This window comes from Oryza glaberrima, chromosome 11 (genome assembly GCF_000147395.1).
Source record: "Oryza glaberrima chromosome 11, OglaRS2, whole genome shotgun sequence".
NCBI lineage: Eukaryota > Viridiplantae > Streptophyta > Magnoliopsida > Poales > Poaceae > Oryza > Oryza glaberrima.
The window spans coordinates 25,726,346-25,746,789 of NC_068336.1; the positions used below are offsets into that span (position 1 = coordinate 25,726,346).

At 43.8% G+C, this 20,444-nt stretch overlaps 2 protein-coding genes across 5 annotated transcripts; both read left to right on the plus strand.

Moving 5' to 3' along the window:
- The first annotated feature begins 491 nt into the window (after positions 1 to 491).
- Positions 492 to 6,978, plus strand: LOC127755547 (disease resistance protein PIK5-NP-like). 4 transcript variants are annotated; one of them, XM_052281222.1, is made up of 4 exons: positions 492 to 619; positions 1,267 to 2,144; positions 4,302 to 6,478; positions 6,567 to 6,978. In XM_052281222.1, the coding sequence occupies exons 2-3, from the start codon at positions 1,345 to 1,347 to the stop codon at positions 6,400 to 6,402; spliced, it is 2,901 nt and encodes a 966-aa protein (XP_052137182.1). In that variant the 5' UTR covers positions 492 to 619; positions 1,267 to 1,344; the 3' UTR covers positions 6,403 to 6,478; positions 6,567 to 6,978. The 4 variants fall into 4 exon arrangements, with proteins under 4 accessions (XP_052137182.1, XP_052137181.1, XP_052137183.1 ...); XM_052281221.1 differs by having other exon boundaries at positions 6,570 to 6,978; XM_052281223.1 differs by having other exon boundaries at positions 492 to 611; positions 6,570 to 6,978.
- Positions 6,979 to 8,952: 1,974 nt separating this feature from the next.
- LOC127754130 (disease resistance protein Pik-2-like) lies at positions 8,953 to 20,058 on the plus strand. Its single transcript, XM_052279597.1, has 3 exons — positions 8,953 to 9,172; positions 9,264 to 10,556; positions 17,605 to 20,058. Exons 2-3 carry the CDS (start codon positions 9,289 to 9,291, stop codon positions 19,979 to 19,981), a joined length of 3,645 nt encoding a protein of 1,214 aa, XP_052135557.1. The 5' UTR covers positions 8,953 to 9,172; positions 9,264 to 9,288; the 3' UTR covers positions 19,982 to 20,058.
- Positions 20,059 to 20,444: the final 386 nt, after the last annotated feature.

The following is a 20,444-nucleotide window of genomic DNA, read 5'->3' on the forward strand; positions in this document are numbered from 1 at the left end:
CGCGCCCCGCCATCGTCTCAGGGAGAGTAGAGAGAGAAGGAACAGAGAGAAGAAGGAAAAGAGATGGGTGATGACGTGGACAGATTGACATGTGGAGCCCACGTGGGTTCCACGCTGAGTCAGTTGCCACGTTGGTCAAAACCGGGGTCAAAACCGCTGAGGGACTTAGTTTGTACTGGTTTTTTAAGTTAGAGGATGCGTTGTATCCGGTTTTGTGGTTCAAGGACGATTTTGTATCTCGATGACAAGTTGAGGGACCTTTGGTGTACTTTTTCCGAACAGCTGCGGGTGGACTCTCTTATGTATGTTGATCCCGACCCATGTTGGCCCATCAAAATTCATGGATCGACCCAGCTGATTTTCGTCCCTATAAATCGTGGGCTGGGTTACTGGGACAATGGGTTGTAAACTTTTTTGTTTTCAGAGGGTACCATTTTGTAATATAAACTAATGTAGCTTTTTTTTTTTTTGAGAACAGTAAACTGCTGTACTACTAGTACTTCGCCGTCTTCCTCGCACTTGGCAGCAACACCAAAGAGACGACTCCTCGGCTCCTCTCTGCTTGCAAATCTTCACCCCCTGCGATTCAACGAGATCTGCTATCGCATCGGGTGCGCAAGTAAGCACCCATCTTTTTTCTTCTTAATTAATAAGGGTCCCTGCTTGATGATTCCCATCCCCAATCTTGTTCGTCAGGGATTTATTTTTATTTTTGGAGGGGGGCGTCTCACATCGTGCTGTTCTCTCTTTGGTGTTTTTCTCGTATTTTAGTCATAGTGTGTTGCTTTCGTTTCCTTGGTTTCTTTCTGCTCTAAACTTCAACTTGCTAAAATCATCCTTTTCATGTTTGCCACCTTTTGCTCGGAGTTGGGCGCCATCGCTCCCTGCTCGCCGGCAGTGATGGAGTAAGAACGAATTTATTTAATTCATGGAATTTGGGACAAATTTCTTTGGGAACTATGATTTCAGACGATAAATTTCATACCATATGGATCCCCGGGGGATAGTTTTCAGACAAGATTCAGGTTAGGTTATCAGGTCCACGGGTGCCTTTCGAACAGGCTTCAGATTTCAGTTAATTTAATTGGCATTTTACGGTGTCTCAAGATTTGCTTTGCTAATGCGCGCAAAAGTTCAGCTTGTTTTTGTGATCCGCATATTTTGTTTCGACTACTACATATGTGGATGAGTACTTTTCAACATTTTCCTGTTCCACTGCATATTTCAATGACAAATTTTTCTTTGTTACTTGTTCGTGGAGAGCAGATAAGGCATAGCAGTTGGAGTTTCCGCGTTTTCCTTCACGGAGAAACTAACTAGTAGCCACACTAAGGAGTGCACAAGATGTCTGAAGCGATAGCCCTTGCAATGTCAAAGATTAAAACCTGTTTAGAGACTGAAGCTTCATTCAAGAACGCAATGTTCAAGCTATCTAAAAAGGATAAGCTTGTCAAGGAATTGCTGGAAAAGATCAAACAAATAGAGGAGCAATTGGATATCACCAATGATTTCATCCAAGAGCAGATAAGCACAGTCAACCTTGGTGACCCATTAGATGAGAGTTGGATTGCCACAGTGAGGAGGCTGGCCTTCATTGTTGAGGATGTAATGGAGAAGTACTTGTATTATGCTCATCAACTGCAGGAAGAGGGGTCACAGAAGCACCCTGTCAAAAGGTCAAGCTATGTCGATGTTTTCAATAAAGTTGGTCAGGTGATGGACAAGATAAATTATCACATTGGGCACCTTTTAAGCATCAGAGAGCAGAGTAAGCTTGCACCGCAGCTTGTTCCTTACTCACCATACCCCGATTCAGAGGGCCAACCGGAGCTCATTGGCACCAATGGCCCATTTAATGTACTACTGAAATTTCTGAAGCATGGTGAGGACGAAGCTGTGCTGCAACCCAAGGTTCTATCCATGCTTGGAATTGGTGGAATTGGTAAAACCGCACTTGTGTCAAAGGTGTATCGAATGCTTCGAGAAGAATTTCAGAGGCATGCTTCTGTGACAGTGTCCAAGATGCCTGATATGAAGAGGGTCTTATTTGATGTATTAGACCAAATTGGCCTGCGGAAGTATCCAACTAGTTTGAACGAAAATCAAGTCATTGCTCAAATTGGACAAGACCTAAAGGATAAGAGGTATAAACATTTATTAAAATTAATATCATTTGATAATTTGGCCTGTCCTTTTTCTGACAAGACCTACCTAAAAATTAATTTGTGTATGTTTTCTGTTCCACCGTATTATTTCTTATGAAATTGATCATATAAGATTTCACATGATAAAAATGAGGTTAGATAACAACCAATATGCATCTTTTGTTGGCAATTACTTTTATTATTTTCTCTGGGCTAGCGGAAGCTGGCCGAAGTATATTAAGATAGAAAGGGTGCTAGTTCGATCATTACTACACACAACTCGGCCATGAAAGCTGGCGCACTTTACAGATTACACCCGCTAAGCTAGCCTATTAAGATTATCTCCGGATAAGGTGGGTAGTCCCGTGGCCTGCCAAATGCCCCATTCATCTACGATGGTGGTGGCGTAGAGCTCTTGCATCGAGACCACCACTCCTTCAAAGATTCGGGTGTTGTGCTCCTTCCAAATCAGCCACTTACAAGGATCACACTGGGGATTGAACATTTTCCTCTCGTGTTTGGCAACCAACTTACGGGATTAACACCACCATGGTTGAAAATCAAGTGTTGGTGGAGAAGAGTGGCCAATTAGTTGTCAATAACGGGAACGCTATACACCGGCATCCTGCCCCACCATGCGTTTGAAAGAAAAAAAAGATCCCCACACGGTATCGAAGAAGGAGGCGAGATGGAGAGCGAGCGGCATCGACGTCGACGCTAGAGTCCCTGTCACGATCGCGTGCCGCTGTCACCGTCTCCTCCTCCCCCTCCTCCTCTACAGCCTCATCCGATGCTGCCCCGACACCGATGATGAGGAAGAGGACGTGTTGCTTCTGGTCGGCACCACCTGCGGTGGTGACAGCGTGGAAGTTGAGGCTGGGAGGTCGATGGAGGCATGGAGATGTTGTCTTCCATCCACAGGTTAATCGACCGAACCACATAATATCTTTTCTCTTTCTTGTTCTTGGCTTTCTTGAAGGAGGAGGAAGGGGATAAATTTAGGGAGGAATTGTTTGGTGGTGAAGAGAAGAAGATGAATTGTTTGAGGAGTAGTGTAAAGGCAAGGTATAGTATGGTACCTAAGATTCGGCCTGATAACGATAGGTATCATTCGGTATCAGGCCTGATACCACCAGATATTGGCTGATACCTATGTGGTATCATCTGATACCGCGCAAATATCAGCTGATACCTCATAGGTATAACCTGATACCGACAAGTATCAGAATGTGATACCTACCTGGTATTATCCTGTCCAGACGGGATCCCGTGATATAACAGCCCCATTCAATAATTCATACAAGTCCAGAGGGCTCAAAGACCCATTGGTGCAACGTACTCTAATTGGTCTATCTACTTATAGAATAGAAGACTGTAGAGCAACCTGGGAGGAACTAAGACTGTAGGATACCAAGGAGAAATAAAGACCTTAAGAGTTAGGACATCTTGGTGGAACCAAGTATCGATGTAACTAAGAATAATAAACACCCATATCTAAGTCAAACTGGATAACTTGAGTAATGGACTTGTGGGGTTTTACACCCACCCCACACCTTCCACAAATTTCCTAGGCACCATTCCTCCTATATTTGATCATATATTCCTAATTAACATAACTTCAAGAAAAAAGTTCTAGTGATGATCCCTGAAGTTGTATTTAGTGATGGCTTGTTCCATAAAAGTGAGAATGAACTATTGGTATCTCTATTATTTTTGTAGTTTGTCACTTAGGGTTATTCATGCTTCTAAATACCTTTTGTCCAAATTACTCCCTCCTTCCCAAATTGATCATCATATAAGTTTATGCACCAAGACCAAGGACAATTTAAATCACATCAATCAAGACACCACGCGCACATTCTCCCACAATGCATGCATCGATTAAAATCCTATGCCAATTACACCCTAGTATGCACACATTCTCCCATACTGTATTAATTGTATTCCGATGAAATCCGTGTCCATGCAGTTATATGATGATCAATTTGAGAAATTTTGGATTCTATTACATAATGATCAATTTAGGAAGGAGGGGGTATATATATGCTGATGCTTTCTCCTCTTGTTGACTGGTTGTGTCAACTTCTACCAAGCTTCCTTCTTACTTCTTGTGCTAAGTTTGATACTAGTGTTCCTCTTTTGGGGTGGTATTAACAGGTACCTCATTGTAATTGATGATTTATGGGATATGCAACATTGGAAGACTATCAAGGATGCCTTGCCTGATGCCAATTATGGTAGCAGATTGATAGTTACAACTCGTCTAAACAACATAGCCGAAACATGTAGCTCTGGCCAGCATGATTTGACGTATAAGGTCATGCCTCTTGCTCACCAGGACTCCAGAACATTGTTTCTCAAGGAAATTTTGGGCCATGAGGGCAGTTGCTCAGATGCACCAGTTTTTGATGAAATTTTGAAAATGTTTGGTGGTATGCCTTCAGCACTAAAATGTATTGGCTCATTTCTGCGCAACAAGTTAGTCACAACTGAGTCTCAGAAGATCATGATGAGTTCTTTGCATTCTGAACTTGAGAATTTTCCTAGTTGGCAGAAATTGAAAAAATCTCTTTTCCTCAGTTGCTGTGGTCCTTCCCAAACTCTGGAGGTTTGCTCATTGTACTTAAGTACATTACCAGACAATCATAAGATTGAGAGGGGTATTTTGACTAGGAAATGGATTTCTGAAGGAATTATCCTTAAAGAGAATGACCTTAGTATTAACGGAGTGGCGAATAAATGCTTTGAGGAACTAATCAATAGGAATGTGATTCAGCAAGTGGACAACAGTTTTGGGGAGGAAACCTATGAAATCCACTTTCTGATGCACCATGTTCTTAGGCAGATAGCACGAGAAAGGAATTTTGCTACCTTCCTTTCTGATAATATTTTGATATCATGCAAGGAGCCTATCCATCGCCTCTCATTTCACTGTTCTAAGTTAAGAATCTCGATTGATAAAGGTGATATTCAGATTATTTCGGATTCAGGAGATTCAAATAAAAAACCTAAGAGTCTATCGCTTGCTCGCTCCATAACTCTATGTGGTTATGCAAAGCCAGTTTCTTTTAAGCTTTTGGAGCACCTGCACGTGTTGGATCTGGAAGGTTGCTGGAATGTGGACAACTCTAGTTTGGATGATATATGCCGCATGATCCTGCTGCAGTACCTAAGTCTGAAGAAAACACGAATAACTGTGCTACCTCCACAGATTGAGAATCTAAGAGGTCTCAAGACACTGGCTGTAACCCAAACCGAAATCGCAGAACTCCCACTGCAAATTGGGAAGTTGCCAGATTTGGAGACTCTGGATGTAAGGCATACACAGGTCAAAGAGATACCGAAGGAACTTGTTCAACTTCGTAAATTGGTGTGTTTGCTTTTTGGTCAAAGTGGTTTTCACGGCGGAGTGAAGTTCCCTGTGGGAGGTAATCCTTCAAAGTCACTTAAGGTGCTGGGTGCCATCGATTCAACACAATGCTCAGCAAGTTTCATGGGGGAGCTTAGTAGTTTGACAGGGCTGACGGAGCTTTCAGTAGTGTGCTATGACGGGACCAAGGGCAAGGAGTGTAATCTTCGTATGATGAATTCTATATTCAAATTTAGCAATCTTGAATCCCTGACAATTTATGGTGATTTCATTTTGGGCAATGAAGTTCCTGCACTCCAGAATCCTCCTAAACTTCAGAAGTTGAAGGTGGCCGGAAGATGTTTGAGTGTTCCTGGTTGGATTGATAAATTCAGCAATGTTACCCTTCTAGATATCAGGGTTTGCAGCCTAGAAGAGAGTGATCTGAAGATACTTTGCAAGATGAGCTCCCTGCAGAGACTTGTGTTAACACAGGTTCACATGCCAATAAAACAACTAGAAATCACAAAGGAAGCAAGTTTTAGCAAACTAAATGGTTTCACATTTGATTGCCGTGTGCCTTGGGTAACCTTTAAAGAAGAAGCTATGCCAAGTCTGCAATACCTCGAACTGAAGCTTTATGCTGGCCCAGCGGGTAAAATTCCTTCAGGTATTACATGCCTACCATGTCTCACAAAGGTTATCCTCCGGTACTCGGCACATTACCAAAGCAGTGCTAGTGTACAGGATACAATTTCTAAAATGAGAAAAGAAAGCAGTGAGCATCCCAATATGATCGTGCTTTCTCAAAATGGTGAGCATGAGATTTTCCCACAAAATGCTGTTTCTCGAAATGGCGAACACGAGATTGTCCTGGTCAATGCTGTTGATGGCATGCATCAGGATTAGCACAGGCAAAAATTGAAGAACAATATTGTCATTGTTAACGCCCTATCCGACTGCATTCTACTGCCGTTGTTCTCTGGTATGACAAAGTTGTCTATTAATTTTAGCTGTATGTTATAATGGTATCTAATGTGCATATATATTAATTTTATTTGTATTGCCTGTAGCAGGTAGGTTATATGGACTGGTATATTAACTTGCATCGTACAAACGGCAAATTAATCCTCATTCTCGTGCCAGACATAGTTGTGGAGCAGACGGGCAAATCAGATCCTATTGGAATTACAATACTCAAGCCAAACCAAATCAATCAAGATAGAAGCCAAATTAAGTTGAAAAATATTTGCTAGGGATTGCAATTCGCAGCAGTGAGGAGCGCAAGTAACAATCAGGTGGTACTTTGGTAATTTGGTTTCTCCAAAATTCGGCATGTATTAGTATGTATTGAATTGGAACTAATGTGTCCCTGTTCACATTGATATCTAACATATCACGATTTCTCAATAATTGAATCACAATAAATTATATATATCTTTTGTTCGAAGATCCCTCAACCTTTGTGTTTTCCCGATATTTTCTTGTAGTTACTGATTTTTTGTGGTTTTTAAGTGTTTTTATTCTCTGTTGAAATTCTGTATGCTCATGTCGATAGTCCTAGTTAGTAAAAACAGCGAACTTAACAAGAGCGCGAAAAGTTCATATACAGATTACTGGTAAGTGGTAACGGGTGAAAGGAAATGGAACTAAATTTAAAAATATACTATTCATTCAATCTTATTTTAGGAATATTCGGAATGCAAATCTTTTTTTAAGTAATATACCGTTGATATTGTGTGAAAATGATGTGGACATGACATCACGGACAGTATCGCACGGCAAAAGGACGAGAACACACGGAACGGGTCTCGCTGATTAAAACAGCGATACCGGACTGCCACTAATTCTTGATTAGCGATTAAGCTGTTAATTAATCATTAATCAAGATAATTAATCCCTAAATATTATCAGTTAAAAGTTAATTATGTAATTAATCACTAATCAAAGTGGAGACCGTTCCATCAGTGAGACTCGCTCTTCTGTTTCGCGAGACCATGCACTCTCGCACTTTCATCGCGCAATACCGTCCGTTGACGTTACACCCACGTCATTTTCGCGTAACGGTTGTGCGAGATCGACGGTATAATTTTTTTTAAAAAAGTTGCATACGGAATATTTCTGAAAAAATTGAATAAGCAGTATATTTTTCAAATTTAATTCAAAGGAAATGATGTCAGTGCAGTGGGAAAGAAAATGTGGAGTCCTTCAATTGAAATTTATTTTACTGTTGCAATAACTCTGCCGATCGAATTTGTCACTATAATTGATTGCTTAAAAAACACAGTACGATCTTGCTGGCAACAAATATTGGGCCAAGTGCACCCTCCTTCATATATACTCGCCCCTATAAGCATACACCTATTTATATAAAACACATACTCTCTCCGTCCCTAAATATTTGACGCCGTTGACTTTTCTAAATAGGTTTGACCGTTCGTCTTATTAAAAAAAATAAGTAATTATTAATTATTTTTTATCATTTGATTCATTGTTAAATATACTTTTATGTATACGTATAGTTTTACATATTTCACAAAAGTTTTTGAATAAGACATATGGTCAAACATATGGTAAAAATCAATGGTGTACGGAGGGTGGCCCGAATATCTTTAAATTGATGAAATTATCATAGCGCCTCACTGTGTCTACCGTTGGAGGCAAGAGGCAGGTTATGAGGCCTTTCGGCCGGACTGCCCAAGCAAACAAACTCATAGCAAGACGAAGCCGGGTGAAGAACAATTAAGCCTGATGAGAGGCTAAGCTTGACAAAGTGAAGAGTGGTGAAGTCCGGCAAGGTAGTGAAGCTTGGCGATGTGTGACGAGGCAAAGTTGAGCTAGAGGAAGCGTCTTGCAGAACACAAGAGAAGGACAAAGGGCGGAAGGAGGATGACTGGGGAGACAGGGATTGAAATTTCAGAAATTTCGCCCCCACCAAAATGTGCATATCTCGCCCGAAATTTTTGTTTTTTTTTGCAAAATTTTGTAAATTTGGTCAAATTTTATTCAAATTCATTCAAAATCAGTCAAAATTTTAAATAATTTCGTACGAAATAATTCCGAAATTTCGGTTCTACCGCCCACCTCCGATAGAAATCTTGATTTTGAAATTTGAAACCCTGCGGGGAGTAGGCCACAATAGGAGGGCTGGCACAGTAACTCCCCCAATACAATATTGTTATATTTTCTATAAACTTTGATCAAACGTAAATAAAATAAGTTCAATTTAATAAAAAGTTAAAATGACTTATAATATGAAATGAAGGTAAGAATATAGAAAAATTGAAGTTGCTTCCATTTGTTATCCATTATAGTAACCCACCCCAACGCCAAGTTCGTGTTATTTTTCCACCAGTCTCGCGTGTTAAGTACCTGGAGCCTCTGAGTCCGCATGAGGTCATATTTGAGCTGGTCCACTAACAGGCTAGATAAGGCTTAGTGGGGATTCCTTGAGATAATTAACTTGGAGCTAGGCGGCTGAGCATCTTGCTTAGTGGGGATTCCTTCACATGGCGCGTTATTAGATGTGCTATATTGATCCAGAGACCAAAATTTGAGCACTACGTACTAGTTTAGACTAATTAAGTTAAGGAGTGAAGTAGTCCTGAATTCAACTACAAAAAAACATTTTGGCTGTTGGAAAAGAAGATCTCTCTCTACAGGCGTGTTGATTGGAATTGTAAGTACTCCTAGCTAGTGTTGCATGCGTCCAGTTTTGTTTCTTGATATACATTCTCTCTCTCCGAAATCATAATCCCATTAAGCTGCAGGAGATCTTGAGTAGATCAAGCAGCAATGGAGCATGTGGTGGGTGCTTCGGAGGCCACCATGAGGTCTCTGCTGACCAAGCTCGGGGGCTTGCTCTCCCAGGAGTACGCTCTCATCCGTGGCGTCCGGGGAGACATCCAGTACATCCGCGACGAGCTGACGAGCATGCAGGCGTTCATCCGCGACCTGAGCGGCGCGCCGGAGGGCAAAGGCGACGACCACGACCACCGGATGAAGGACTGGATGAAGCAGATCCGCGACGTCACCTACGACATCGAGGACTGCATCGACGACTTCGCGCACCGCCTCTCCCACGACCCCGGCGGCGACTACCTGTGCGGCTTCGTCGTGTCCAGGGTGTACGAGATCCTCACATGGTGGCCGCGCCGCGACATCGCTTCCAACATCGCGGAGCTCAAGATGCGGGCGCAGCAGATCGGCGAGCGGCGCACGAGGTACGGCGTCGAGAACCCCCAAAAGGGAGAGAACAAATCTGGTCCAGCCACCATTGGATTTGATGCCGCCGAGAACCAGCACACAAACCTTGAGCTGGTCGGCGTGAGGGAGCGCCTGGTGGGAGTGGAGGCCTACATGGAGGAGCTGAAGATTTGGGTGACGAACGAGAATTTCCAAGACGGCGTGCTGTCCGTCCTCGGATTCGGAGGGGTGGGGAAGACAACCATCGCCACGGCACTGTACCGGCAACTCGGCGATCAATTTGACCGCCGGGCGATGGTCACGGTGTCTCAGAGCTCCGACGTTGAGGCCATCTTAAGAATCATACTGGAGCAAGTCATGCCGCAGTCCAAGGATGGTCAGGAGCAGCATGGTGGTCACGCCTCCCAGAAGAAGCCTCTCCATCAGGCACTCATCAGCTACCTGGATCCTCTCATGCCCAAGGCCCTCCGGCGCCAGCGCCTAGGAGGAAGCAACTCCAACTCCATGAGAGAGGGGAAGCTACTAAAGCTAGCGTGTCTCCCGAGAGCTTCCACCCTGGATCGCCACTATGACAACGATCCGCAGGACGACAACGATGCTGCCGCCGCCGGCTCATCTGAGACAGTAGTATTAACCACTGCAACTGGCCCCCCGAAAGGCACGGGCACCTCCGATGAAAAGCCTAGTGCCATTGCTGCCATACGGGGTGCCTTCATGCCCTGGGATCGCCGTCGCCACCCACCGCAGGATGACAAAGGTGGTAGCACCTCAGGCTCCGGGAAGGAGTTTATTAACATTCAAACAGTGAAGCGTGACGGTCTCTCAAAATTGCTCCAGGAGCACCTAAATGAAAAAAGGTACCGAGCCTCCTCAACCCCTTGTTTCGTCATGATTGATATCATACCTGCATTTTGTGGCAAAACATCGAATAGGCTTTACTGTACTCTTCACCTACAGCGCCCCCCCCCCCCCTCCCCCCACACACAACCAGAGATAAATAAATAAATAAATAAATAAATAAATAAATAAATAAATATATATATATGCTGCAGTTAGGTGTACGATCGTCTCAAGTTAGCATGCGAGTATTTTAAAGAAATATCTTATACAACTCCTTCTGTATTTTCATAAGCGAACGAAAACCCAACTCAAATACGGATTTGTATTTCCAAAATCGAACGAACTTAAAAACTGACTCATACATGGATAACGTACCAAAGTACCGACAAAAACATCTTCAACTTTTATATATATACATATATGTGTGTGTATATATAATGTATATTAAACTCTTTAGAAGAAGTGCTTATGTACGAAAATAAAGAGCTCTTAACAACATAAGCTTAAATCCATTAGAAATTCCACAGTATACATACCACATGAATTAATTTACCATCAGCTAGTTGATAATATATTGGCAACATACGTACGTACGTACGTACGTACGTACATACATATATACATGCAAGTGTGCAAACAAACAAACATACAAACACAATACAAACACACATGCACACACATGGGCGAGCGCACGCGCGCAGACATATTTGTTAAGTTATATCCTGAATGATATTAATTACTCCTGTATGTGGACCATCGATTTCATCCAATAATAAATAACTTAATATGCAAATATGCCACATCATCACCCACTAGCATATAAGTTTTTTTATATAGTGCCAAGTCATATTTTTTAACTTCGACTATTAATAAAATAATAATAAAAATTAATTATGTAAAATTGATGTTACTAGATTTATCATTAAACAAAGTATCATAACATGCAAATATTTTTATTTAAAACATCTTATTTTTATAGGTATTGTTGGTCAAAGTAGCATTTTAAAAATTGTGTTGAAATTAAAAAATGCTTATATTTTGCAACGGATGGAGTATAATTCTAGAGCATTTTAAATCTCATGCATTATAGACATATCATCTACAATTTATTAATTTAGTATATGTCAAATCATCGTCCTCACATCATTTTAACAATATTTCAACGTATATCATTTCTATAATATTTAACATAAATTCATCCATAAATTCCTCAGCAAAGTATGGGGTATCATCTACTAACTACTATATAGTCAATGTCCACTTAACCTGTCATAGGTAATACTATATGATAAAAATTAAGGAAATGAACAATAATTAAACTTTCAAGTGGTATTGAAGAATTGTTGTTTATTAATAATACATGTAAATTAAAATAGTATAGTCTGACTTCCAATGGATACATTTGAATTACAATTTGCAACCATCATATTTATACCGGCAATTTTTAATTGTATTTAGAATATATTATCAAACCGTGCTACATAACAACAGTTACATTTTTTTTGCTACAAGTAATTCAAATGTTCAAATCAACTAATTCATTTCCAGCTACAAACCACGGTAATTTCTATGGTGAAAATCAAGTTTTACAAGCGGACATGCTAAGACAACCGCTAGCAAAAGCACAACCATTATTGCTAGCGGCAAGCTAAAGAGGACCACCAGTAAAAACAATTTTGGGGATAAAAAAAATCCAAAATCAGTGCCGCCGGCTGCCACAGTCGCAAGCACCGCCGGCCGGAAGCACAGCCAGCTGTCGCAACACCTCGCTGAGCCCACCACCGTCGCGCTCGTTGTCGTCCCCGAGCTCGACCCCCGCTGCTAGATCTTTTGCTCACGGGAGACCATGCCACCGGATCCATCGCCCTGTGTCGTTGTCGTCGTGGCAGCCGCCGCTAGATTGTAGACCCCCGTTTCTATAACAGGAATCATTCGTGTAAACAGTACCATTTCCCTGGATCAAGTAGTCTGGTACACACGAGTTTATAGCTGAAATACCAAAAGCACATACACGAGAGTCTAGTGCTAATTATTACATCATAAGCCCGCAGACATTCTCTTAAATCATCGAACCGAGCGGTCCGGAATACATCCAAAAGCAGAAATAGATGAGGCAGCGGAATTCAGGCAGCGGCATGCCATTGCCACAGGCAACGACCGTAACTAAGACCTACTGAGTGCCATCGTCTTCATCTCCCTCCTGGTAGTAGGCATAGGGATCCTCCGAAGCTTCATCTCCCACTTCTGATTAATTTTATATTTGCAAGGGTGAGTACCAACCGTACTCAGCAAGCCACCACAGCAAGAAATGCACATGATAGGGGTATTCAAAGGATAGCTATGGTTCCTTTGCGCAAAGCCAGTTTTGTAATTCTTTTCGCAAGCCTAAGACCTAGCACAGACTAACCAAATTTTAGTACCAGCGTTCATATTAAACAATGACGGTTCTGTCCACCATCCATTGTGATCCCAAGGATAGCTTCCCGCCATCGAGTCGTTATGGTTTTCTGAGGACGTCCACATTCCCACCTCTCAGGAAGTGGCTCCATCAGCATAAAAATCATCATGCAATATCCCATCCCACACAGGTTAAGAATTTAGAGTCTAGCCAAGTGTAATACATGTCCCGGTGCTCAATAACCGCGAGCACGGCTATTCGAATAGATTTGGTTTACTCACACTGCAGTGGATGTACACTTTACCCGCACTCCGCGACTGCCCAACACATGAGCCTCGTCCCAACACATGAGACGCGCCACGGCAAAGCTTTTCGATAACCTCGCATTGGCAGTACCCGCTCCATGAACTTTTCATCCTCATGCACTCTAGGCGTACACAGTTTCTAGCAGTGAGAGGAGTTCTGGCGCTCCTGGGAAAGGAAGTCTCACACACTCATTAAGTTAGTTTCTCTCTCACACACTCATGGCAGTCCTACCAATGGCGACACCGATGTAGGGCACGCCTCTCGGCCCTACCTCAACGGCTGTCCCACGGTAGCGCACCTGCCTCACTCAGGGGTGAACCATCTATGCAGGGATACTGCCTCCGCTCGGCTATCTAATCCGCTAGGTCTATACCCATACGAGAAGTGCGGTTGTACGGGAGTCGTTTCATGCTTAACTTCATGGCTCGGTCCTTAATTGACCGGGGCCGGTACTAGCCTTTTCCAGATACCACCCAAATCCTCCGTCTGCCCCAGTCGAAAACAGTTGTTTAGTTTTATTTCTCCTTTCACAAATCATGTCATCAATATCATGGCAATGTGGCGCTCATGTCTCCACATGCCGCATCTCAATTACCTTCCCAAAGGTAATTGCCCAAGCATATAGCATTTGATAAATATGAGTATGCATAATTCTAGAATAGCATTCCTAAGCAATTGTCATAATTGACTAGGGACTCATACGTAAACATGGTTACGAAGGAATAAGGGGTAAACAATAATCAAGGCATGGCATAATCACAAATAGGATGTTCATCATTGCATGCAATTTTATTTGTAAACAAAATAATTTCGCAATTGGGATCAACATGTTCAAAGAATAGTGATGACTTGCCTTGCTCAAAGTCTTGCGGGTCTTGGCCTTCACTTGGATCCGCAACTCTCTCGGGCTCTACAAGTACGTGCGAAGAATCGATTTTGAATTCGGTTAGAATTCAAGTAAAATCCAAATAAATCCAAATGGAAGTCGAACGCGAAAGTCGATTCTTTCATATTAACTTTACTATTCGCGGACTAGGGCAAACCCAATTTCGATTTATATATCCTAAGCTATTTTGCGGGTGTAAATATTTGGTTAGCATAAGTTTTTGATTGAATCTACCCGAGTATTATATTCATATATTTGGTTAGAAATTTCTATTGCGAGCTAAACATCGGACGGAATCCTAAAATTATCTTATAATATTATACGATTTAATTTAGTCTATGACTAAATGATTAAATATAATATACGTCTAAAATTCCTAGTGATTAAATCCGAATTTCTATCGTGAATCGATTTCTTATAGAGATTACCCAAATATAATTTATAATAGCCTATAAGAATTCATCTAATTAATTATATCTAAATCACTACCGCGAATTGATCATTTGTAGAGATCATTAAAACAATCTACAATAATCTATATAATTCACCTAATTGTTTAGTTTTTAAATACATCTATGATTATAGCATTATTTTGCAAATACTATATTTTCGTTAATCCTATACTTAAATTCTAATATTTTTAAGTGTCCTAAATTTCTCCTAATTTTTCCTACTTATTTCCTTCTCTTTTCCCCCTTTTTCTTTTCCTTTTCTTTTCTTTTCTTTTTCTCTTCCTTCTTTTCTTTTCTCTCTCCCTCTTCTCTCTTTTCTCTCTTCCTCTTTTTCCTTCTTTTCTCTTTCTCTTCCTTCTCTCTCTCGGCTCTCCCTCCTACCCGAGCGGCAGCGGCGGTGGGCGCGAGGGGGAAGAAGGGCGGCTCACCGACGGCGGCAGCGGCGACGACGGCGGTGGCGGCGACGGCGGTGCGACGACGGCGCACGGCGGCGACGCACGGCGGGGCGGTTCCGGGGCGACGGCACGGCGGTTGCGAAGGTGGCGGCGCGGCGGCACGACAACGGCGGCGGCGCACGGCGGCTGCGACGGCGGCGGCGCACGGCGGCTGCGACGGCGGCGGGGAACGCGGCACGGCCAAGGCGCGGCGTGGCGCGGCGGCTTCGTGGCGGCGGTGTGGCGACTCTATGCGACGGCGCGGCGGCGTGGAGGCGACGGCGTGGTGGAGTGGGTAGAGGAGAGGAGGTGAGGATGGAGGGAAAGAGGGGAAATAGTGGGGTTTATATAGGAGAGGGGAAGAGATAAGGGGGGAAGAGAGGGGAGACGCGACGGCGGCGTGGGGCGCGAGGTGGGGGCGCGCGGCGCGAGGCGACGCGACGGCTGCGGCGACGCGCGATGTGACAGCGGTGGCGGCGGCGCGCGGCGACGGGACGGCGCGCGGCGCGGCGCGGGGCGCGGAGCAGAGACGGCGACGGCTCGGCAGCGACGACGCGACGGCGGGCGGCAGCAGCGGCGATGGGACGGCGCGACGGGATGGCGGCGAGCGACGCGTGACGGCACGGGCGCGGGGCGCGAGGCGGCGGCACGGGGCTCGAGGCGGCGGCACGCGGCGCGAGGCCGACGGCGACGCGACGGCGATGATGGCGACGGCGGCGCGGCGGGCGAGCGGCGCGCGGGCGAGCGGCGCACAGGCGGGCGGCGCGCGGCGAGCGGCGCGCGCGGCAGGGGAGGGGGCGGGGCTAGGGGGACCGTGTCGAGCACCTGGAGTGCAATGAACAGTGACTTTTCTATTTATCCCGATTTTAGTGTATTTTCCATATAAATTTGATTCAACAATTCCTAATTTTTGCATATATGCATTTTACTCAATATTTGTGTTATCTCAACTAATGAATTCACCGTAGATTAATATTACTCATATTTTATTTTTATTTAATCTATTTGAATTTTTAATTAGGGTTAACTCTTATTCCATCGTATTTTAATTGATCCAAATATGGTCGCGATAATATTTTATTTATTCCTATCCACACCTAATCTTTATTTTAGTTTATATTTATTTTACCAACTTGTTTTTATGGTTCATTCCTAATTAACTATTCTTTACTCACGGTTAGTAAACTTCGAGATCAAATCCAAATAAAATAAGCGAATAGGATCGGCATGATGCAATTAATTTTTTTAAAGTTTTTGAAAATTCGTATTTTTAGAGTTTAGATTTTTGTCGGTCGAATTTTCAGGGTGTTACATAGATCCACCTCCTTCACCGCCGTGGAGGACCGCCCGCGTCCCCACCATCCGAGTACTGCCCGTCGCTGGATCCGCCCTCACCCTCCCGCTGCCATGGAGAAGTCGTCACTGCCCTCCCCGCCGTAGCTCCCCTGTCGTCACGGCGGCGGATCTGGCCACCCCCGTCACTACGACGCGGATCGGGCCTCCCCCATCGTCGCGGTGACTGGATCTAGCCCGTAGCTCGCAGTGGCCAGCGGCAAAGAGGAGGAGGCACACGGCCACAATAGAGAGGATGAGGCCACGCCCCGCCACCGTGGAGAGGAGGAGACCGCGCGCCGCCGGTGGAAAGCCGGGGGAGAGCAAGAGGAGGCGAGGGGCAAAGAGGAGGAGGCGGCGAGGAGAGGAGAGGTTGCCCGTCACCGCGCCTCCCCGGAGCGCCGCTGCTCGCCGAGGAGGAGGCGGAGAGGAAAGGAGAGGAGAGGGAGCTGCCGCCGGTGAGGGAGGGGGAGCAAAGAAGGACAAGGGCTGGGGAGAATGGCGGTGGATATTTTTAATCTAGTGGTGGGTTTTTAATATGGCGATGTTTTTCACTGGCGGTGCTCTTTAGTGGCCGCTAGCGAAAATGGCACATCTTCGCTGGTGGTTCACATTACACAAAAGTCAGCGGAAATGCTTTTTCGCTAGCGGTTCTTAGCTCTACACCCTCGTTACATTTTCGCGACACTATCGTCTGGACGCTAGTAAAAAAAATGGGTGCTGCCTTGAAAAACCCTTTTTCTAGTAGTGATATACTTAGTGCCCTTCATCTAAAATACTAGCTAATATCTAATGACTAAAAGGTACTACATTTAATTTCCATTATCTGAAAGAGAAATATTTCACATGATCACAGACTATATAAAATTTTGCTTTATTATTTGAGGCCTAATTAAGATTGAGTGGGCACAGTTGAGTCGGTTAGATGTGTAACATGAGTAATACCTTTTCACCCCGTCTGAAAAGTTTCTTTTTTCTACATTATGGTTCAGATTTTTTTATACTCCATAGTTAAGAGCATAACAAAGATACTATCTCACTGAAAAAAAAAATCCTAGAGACTGTAAAATCAGTATATGTTTCAGGTCACGTAGATATTTATCTGCTATATATGTAGCTGTATAAACATTGTATACTTGCCTTTTCTTGGTTTTCTCTTCTTTTTGCATCGGCATAACTTGCCGTTTTCTAAAAATAATTCGACGGACGAATGCTGCTGCTTAGATTTGATATTTCCATTTTATTTTTCAATTGCAGGTATTTCCTATTAATTGACGATGTGTGGTCTGCCACAACTTGGGAGCAGATCAGGAAGCACTTGCCTACAGATAAACAAAGCTACAGAATAATAGTTACCACAAGGTTTCAAGCTGTTGCTACCGCATGTAAAAGGAAAGAAAATGACCACATTCACAAAGTGGATGTTCTTCGCGGAGAAAAACCCGAAAAACTCTTCAATGAAGTCGAGTCCGAATCCAGAATCAGCAGAGATGGTGAACAGAAAGAGAGAGATGGTCAAAAGAAAGAGGTAGATGGTGAACAGAAACAGATAGATGGACAAAAGAAAGAGGTAGATGGAAAACAGAAACAGATAGATGGCCAACAGAAAGATACAGTGTGTCCGCGCAGGATCTGGGAAATGTGCAGCGGGCTTCCATTGGCCATTGTCACTATGGCTGGTCACGTGGCCTGCAACTCAGACAAAGATGAGACACATTGGCTTAATGTCTGTAAATCTCTAGTTCCAGAGTCGGGCAGAGATCTGACACAGGAGGGTGTTACCAGAATACTTGGTCATTGCTACAATGATATGCCTGCCGAGCTGAGGACTTGCTCTCTGTACCTGAGCATATTCCCGAAAGGCAGCAAGATTAGGAGGAAGCAGTTGACAAGGCGATGGATAGCAGAAGGCTTTGTCAGTGAGAAGCAGGGGCTGAGTGTGGAGGATGTTGCGGAGGCATGCTTCAACCATCTCGTGAGGAGGAAGATCATACGTTCCGTGGAGCACAGCAGCAACGGCAAGGTGAAGAACTGCCAAGTTCATGACATGGTTCTCGAGTACATCGTGTCCAAGGCGAGTGAAGAGAACTTCGTCACGGTGGTTGGAGGGTATTGGCTCATGCCGCCACCCAGCAGCAAAGTGCGCAGGCTGGCCATCCAAAGTGGTGATTGCAAACGTGGCAGTGGCACTGACAGCATGAACTTGTCTCATGTCCGATCACTGACCATGTTTGGAGACCTGAGCCAGCTGCCATCCAATTCATTCAAGTTCGGAATTGTTCAAGTGCTTGATCTCCAAGGTTGCAAGGGTTTCAAACAGCATCATACCAAGGAGTTATGCAATATGCTTCTAATCAAGTATCTAAGCCTCCGAAAGACTGACATTAATAAGCTTCCTAAAAAGATTGGGAAGCTACAGTATTTAGAGACCCTTGACATAAGGGAGACAAATGTGACGAAGCTGCCTAGAAGTGTCTGCCAGCTTGAGCGAGTGGCTAACATACTTGGTGGCAACAAACGAACAAGGAAGGCATTGAAGCTCCCTGCTGAAGATGTCAAGAAAACAATCAAGTCGCCTTGGGGAAAAGAAGCAACGAAGGAGTCCGGCGGTAAAAAAACAATGAAGACCCTGCGCATTCTGTCAGGTATTGAGATAGTCGGAGAATCGACTGAAGAAGGAGACTTCCACCACCTGACTGATCTAAGGAAGCTCGCCATCTACAAGCTCAACGTCAGAAGAGGAGATAAACCTTTTGAGAATCTAATATCCTCCATCGAGTACCTCGGTGGCTACTCTCTGCACACCCTCATAATCGACGACGTCTCATCGGAGTTTCTGGAATCACTAGGTGATCTTTCTTCCCCTCCCAAGTTTCTCAAGTCCCTCGAGCTGTCCGGCAAGTTGGTTGAGCTCCCCAGATGGATCACACAACTTGAAGAACTCACAAAGTTGACTCTTTCGGTGACAGTTCTACGGACAGATAACTTGAGAAGCATCAGCCAATTGAAGAAACTGTTCTCTCTCACTTTTTCCCTTTCAGGCTCAAAGCCTGATCCACAGTCAACAGCCATTCTTGAGGAGAACAAGAACTACTCTGATGGGGAGATCTTAGTTCCAGCAGGAGGATTTGAGAATCTCAAGCTCCTTCGTTTCTCTGCTCCTCTCCTGCCCTTGCTGAGCTTTCAGGAGAAGGCTATGCCAAGCCTTGAGAGACTGGAGCTACGGTTCAGGATTTTCGAGGGACTTTTTGGCATGCAAAACCTGGAAATCCTAAAAGAGGTGCATCTCCGAGTAAATTACAGAGCAGGTGAGGTCACCAAGTCCATCGTACAAAATGTGGCAACTCAAGTGAAGAAAGAGGCCACCAAAAGTGTGGCAACTGAAGCGAATAAAGAAAATGTAGCATCTGCAACGAACAAAGAGGGCACTGAGTTCATCATAGAAAATGTGACACTTGAAGCAAATGAAGCTACTGCCGCGATGAAAGAGGCCACCACGTCAACCGTAGAAAATGTGGCAACTGAAGGGAATAAAGAAAATGTGACAACTGACACGAATAAAGAAAATGTGGCAACTGCAGAGAAGAAAGAGGTCAAGGGGCCCATAATAATTGTTGATCAGTATTACGACTGATCGAAATTCCAATATCTATGAAAAACGATGTGAACAAGGCTTTGCTATCCGTTTTACTGTTCAATTACCCTCCTCTACTTTATAGCAGGTGATTAGGGAATGTTTTACTTAGAATCATAAGTGACATGATTGATAGTTCTTAACACTTCGCTCGTTAAAAAAAAGAAAAAAAACAGTTCTTAACACTTCATTGTATCCACCTAATTAAAACGTTTAGGTTTCTGAGTTTTTTGGGTTGTATCCATCTCTGCTATGCAGAGGGTGGGAGTGAGATCTTAATATATTGTATCACTTTGGTGTAAGAAGTATCTTGGTTTTTTTTTTACAAAAAGAGTTCTCTTTATGTTTAAAAGAAGCATCCATTTGCCTTGTGCGCGTGTTGAAACATCAAGCTTGTATATAGGATACTTGGAGAAATCCCCTAATAACACATATATTTTAACTAGTATGGTGGCCCGTGCAG

Excerpts from the sequence above, each read along its gene's own strand:
- LOC127755547 (XM_052281222.1), top strand. The coding sequence starts at position 1,345 with ATGTCTGAAGCGATAGCCCTTGCAATGTCAAAGATTAAAACCTGTTTA. Across the intron at positions 2,145-4,301 it reads CAAGACCTAAAGGATAAGAG|GTACCTCATTGTAATTGATG; the intron begins GTATAAACATTT and ends TGGTATTAACAG.
- LOC127754130 (XM_052279597.1), top strand. The coding sequence starts at position 9,289 with ATGGAGCATGTGGTGGGTGCTTCGGAGGCCACCATGAGGTCTCTGCTG. Across the intron at positions 10,557-17,604 it reads GAGCACCTAAATGAAAAAAG|GTATTTCCTATTAATTGACG; the intron begins GTACCGAGCCTC and ends TTTCAATTGCAG.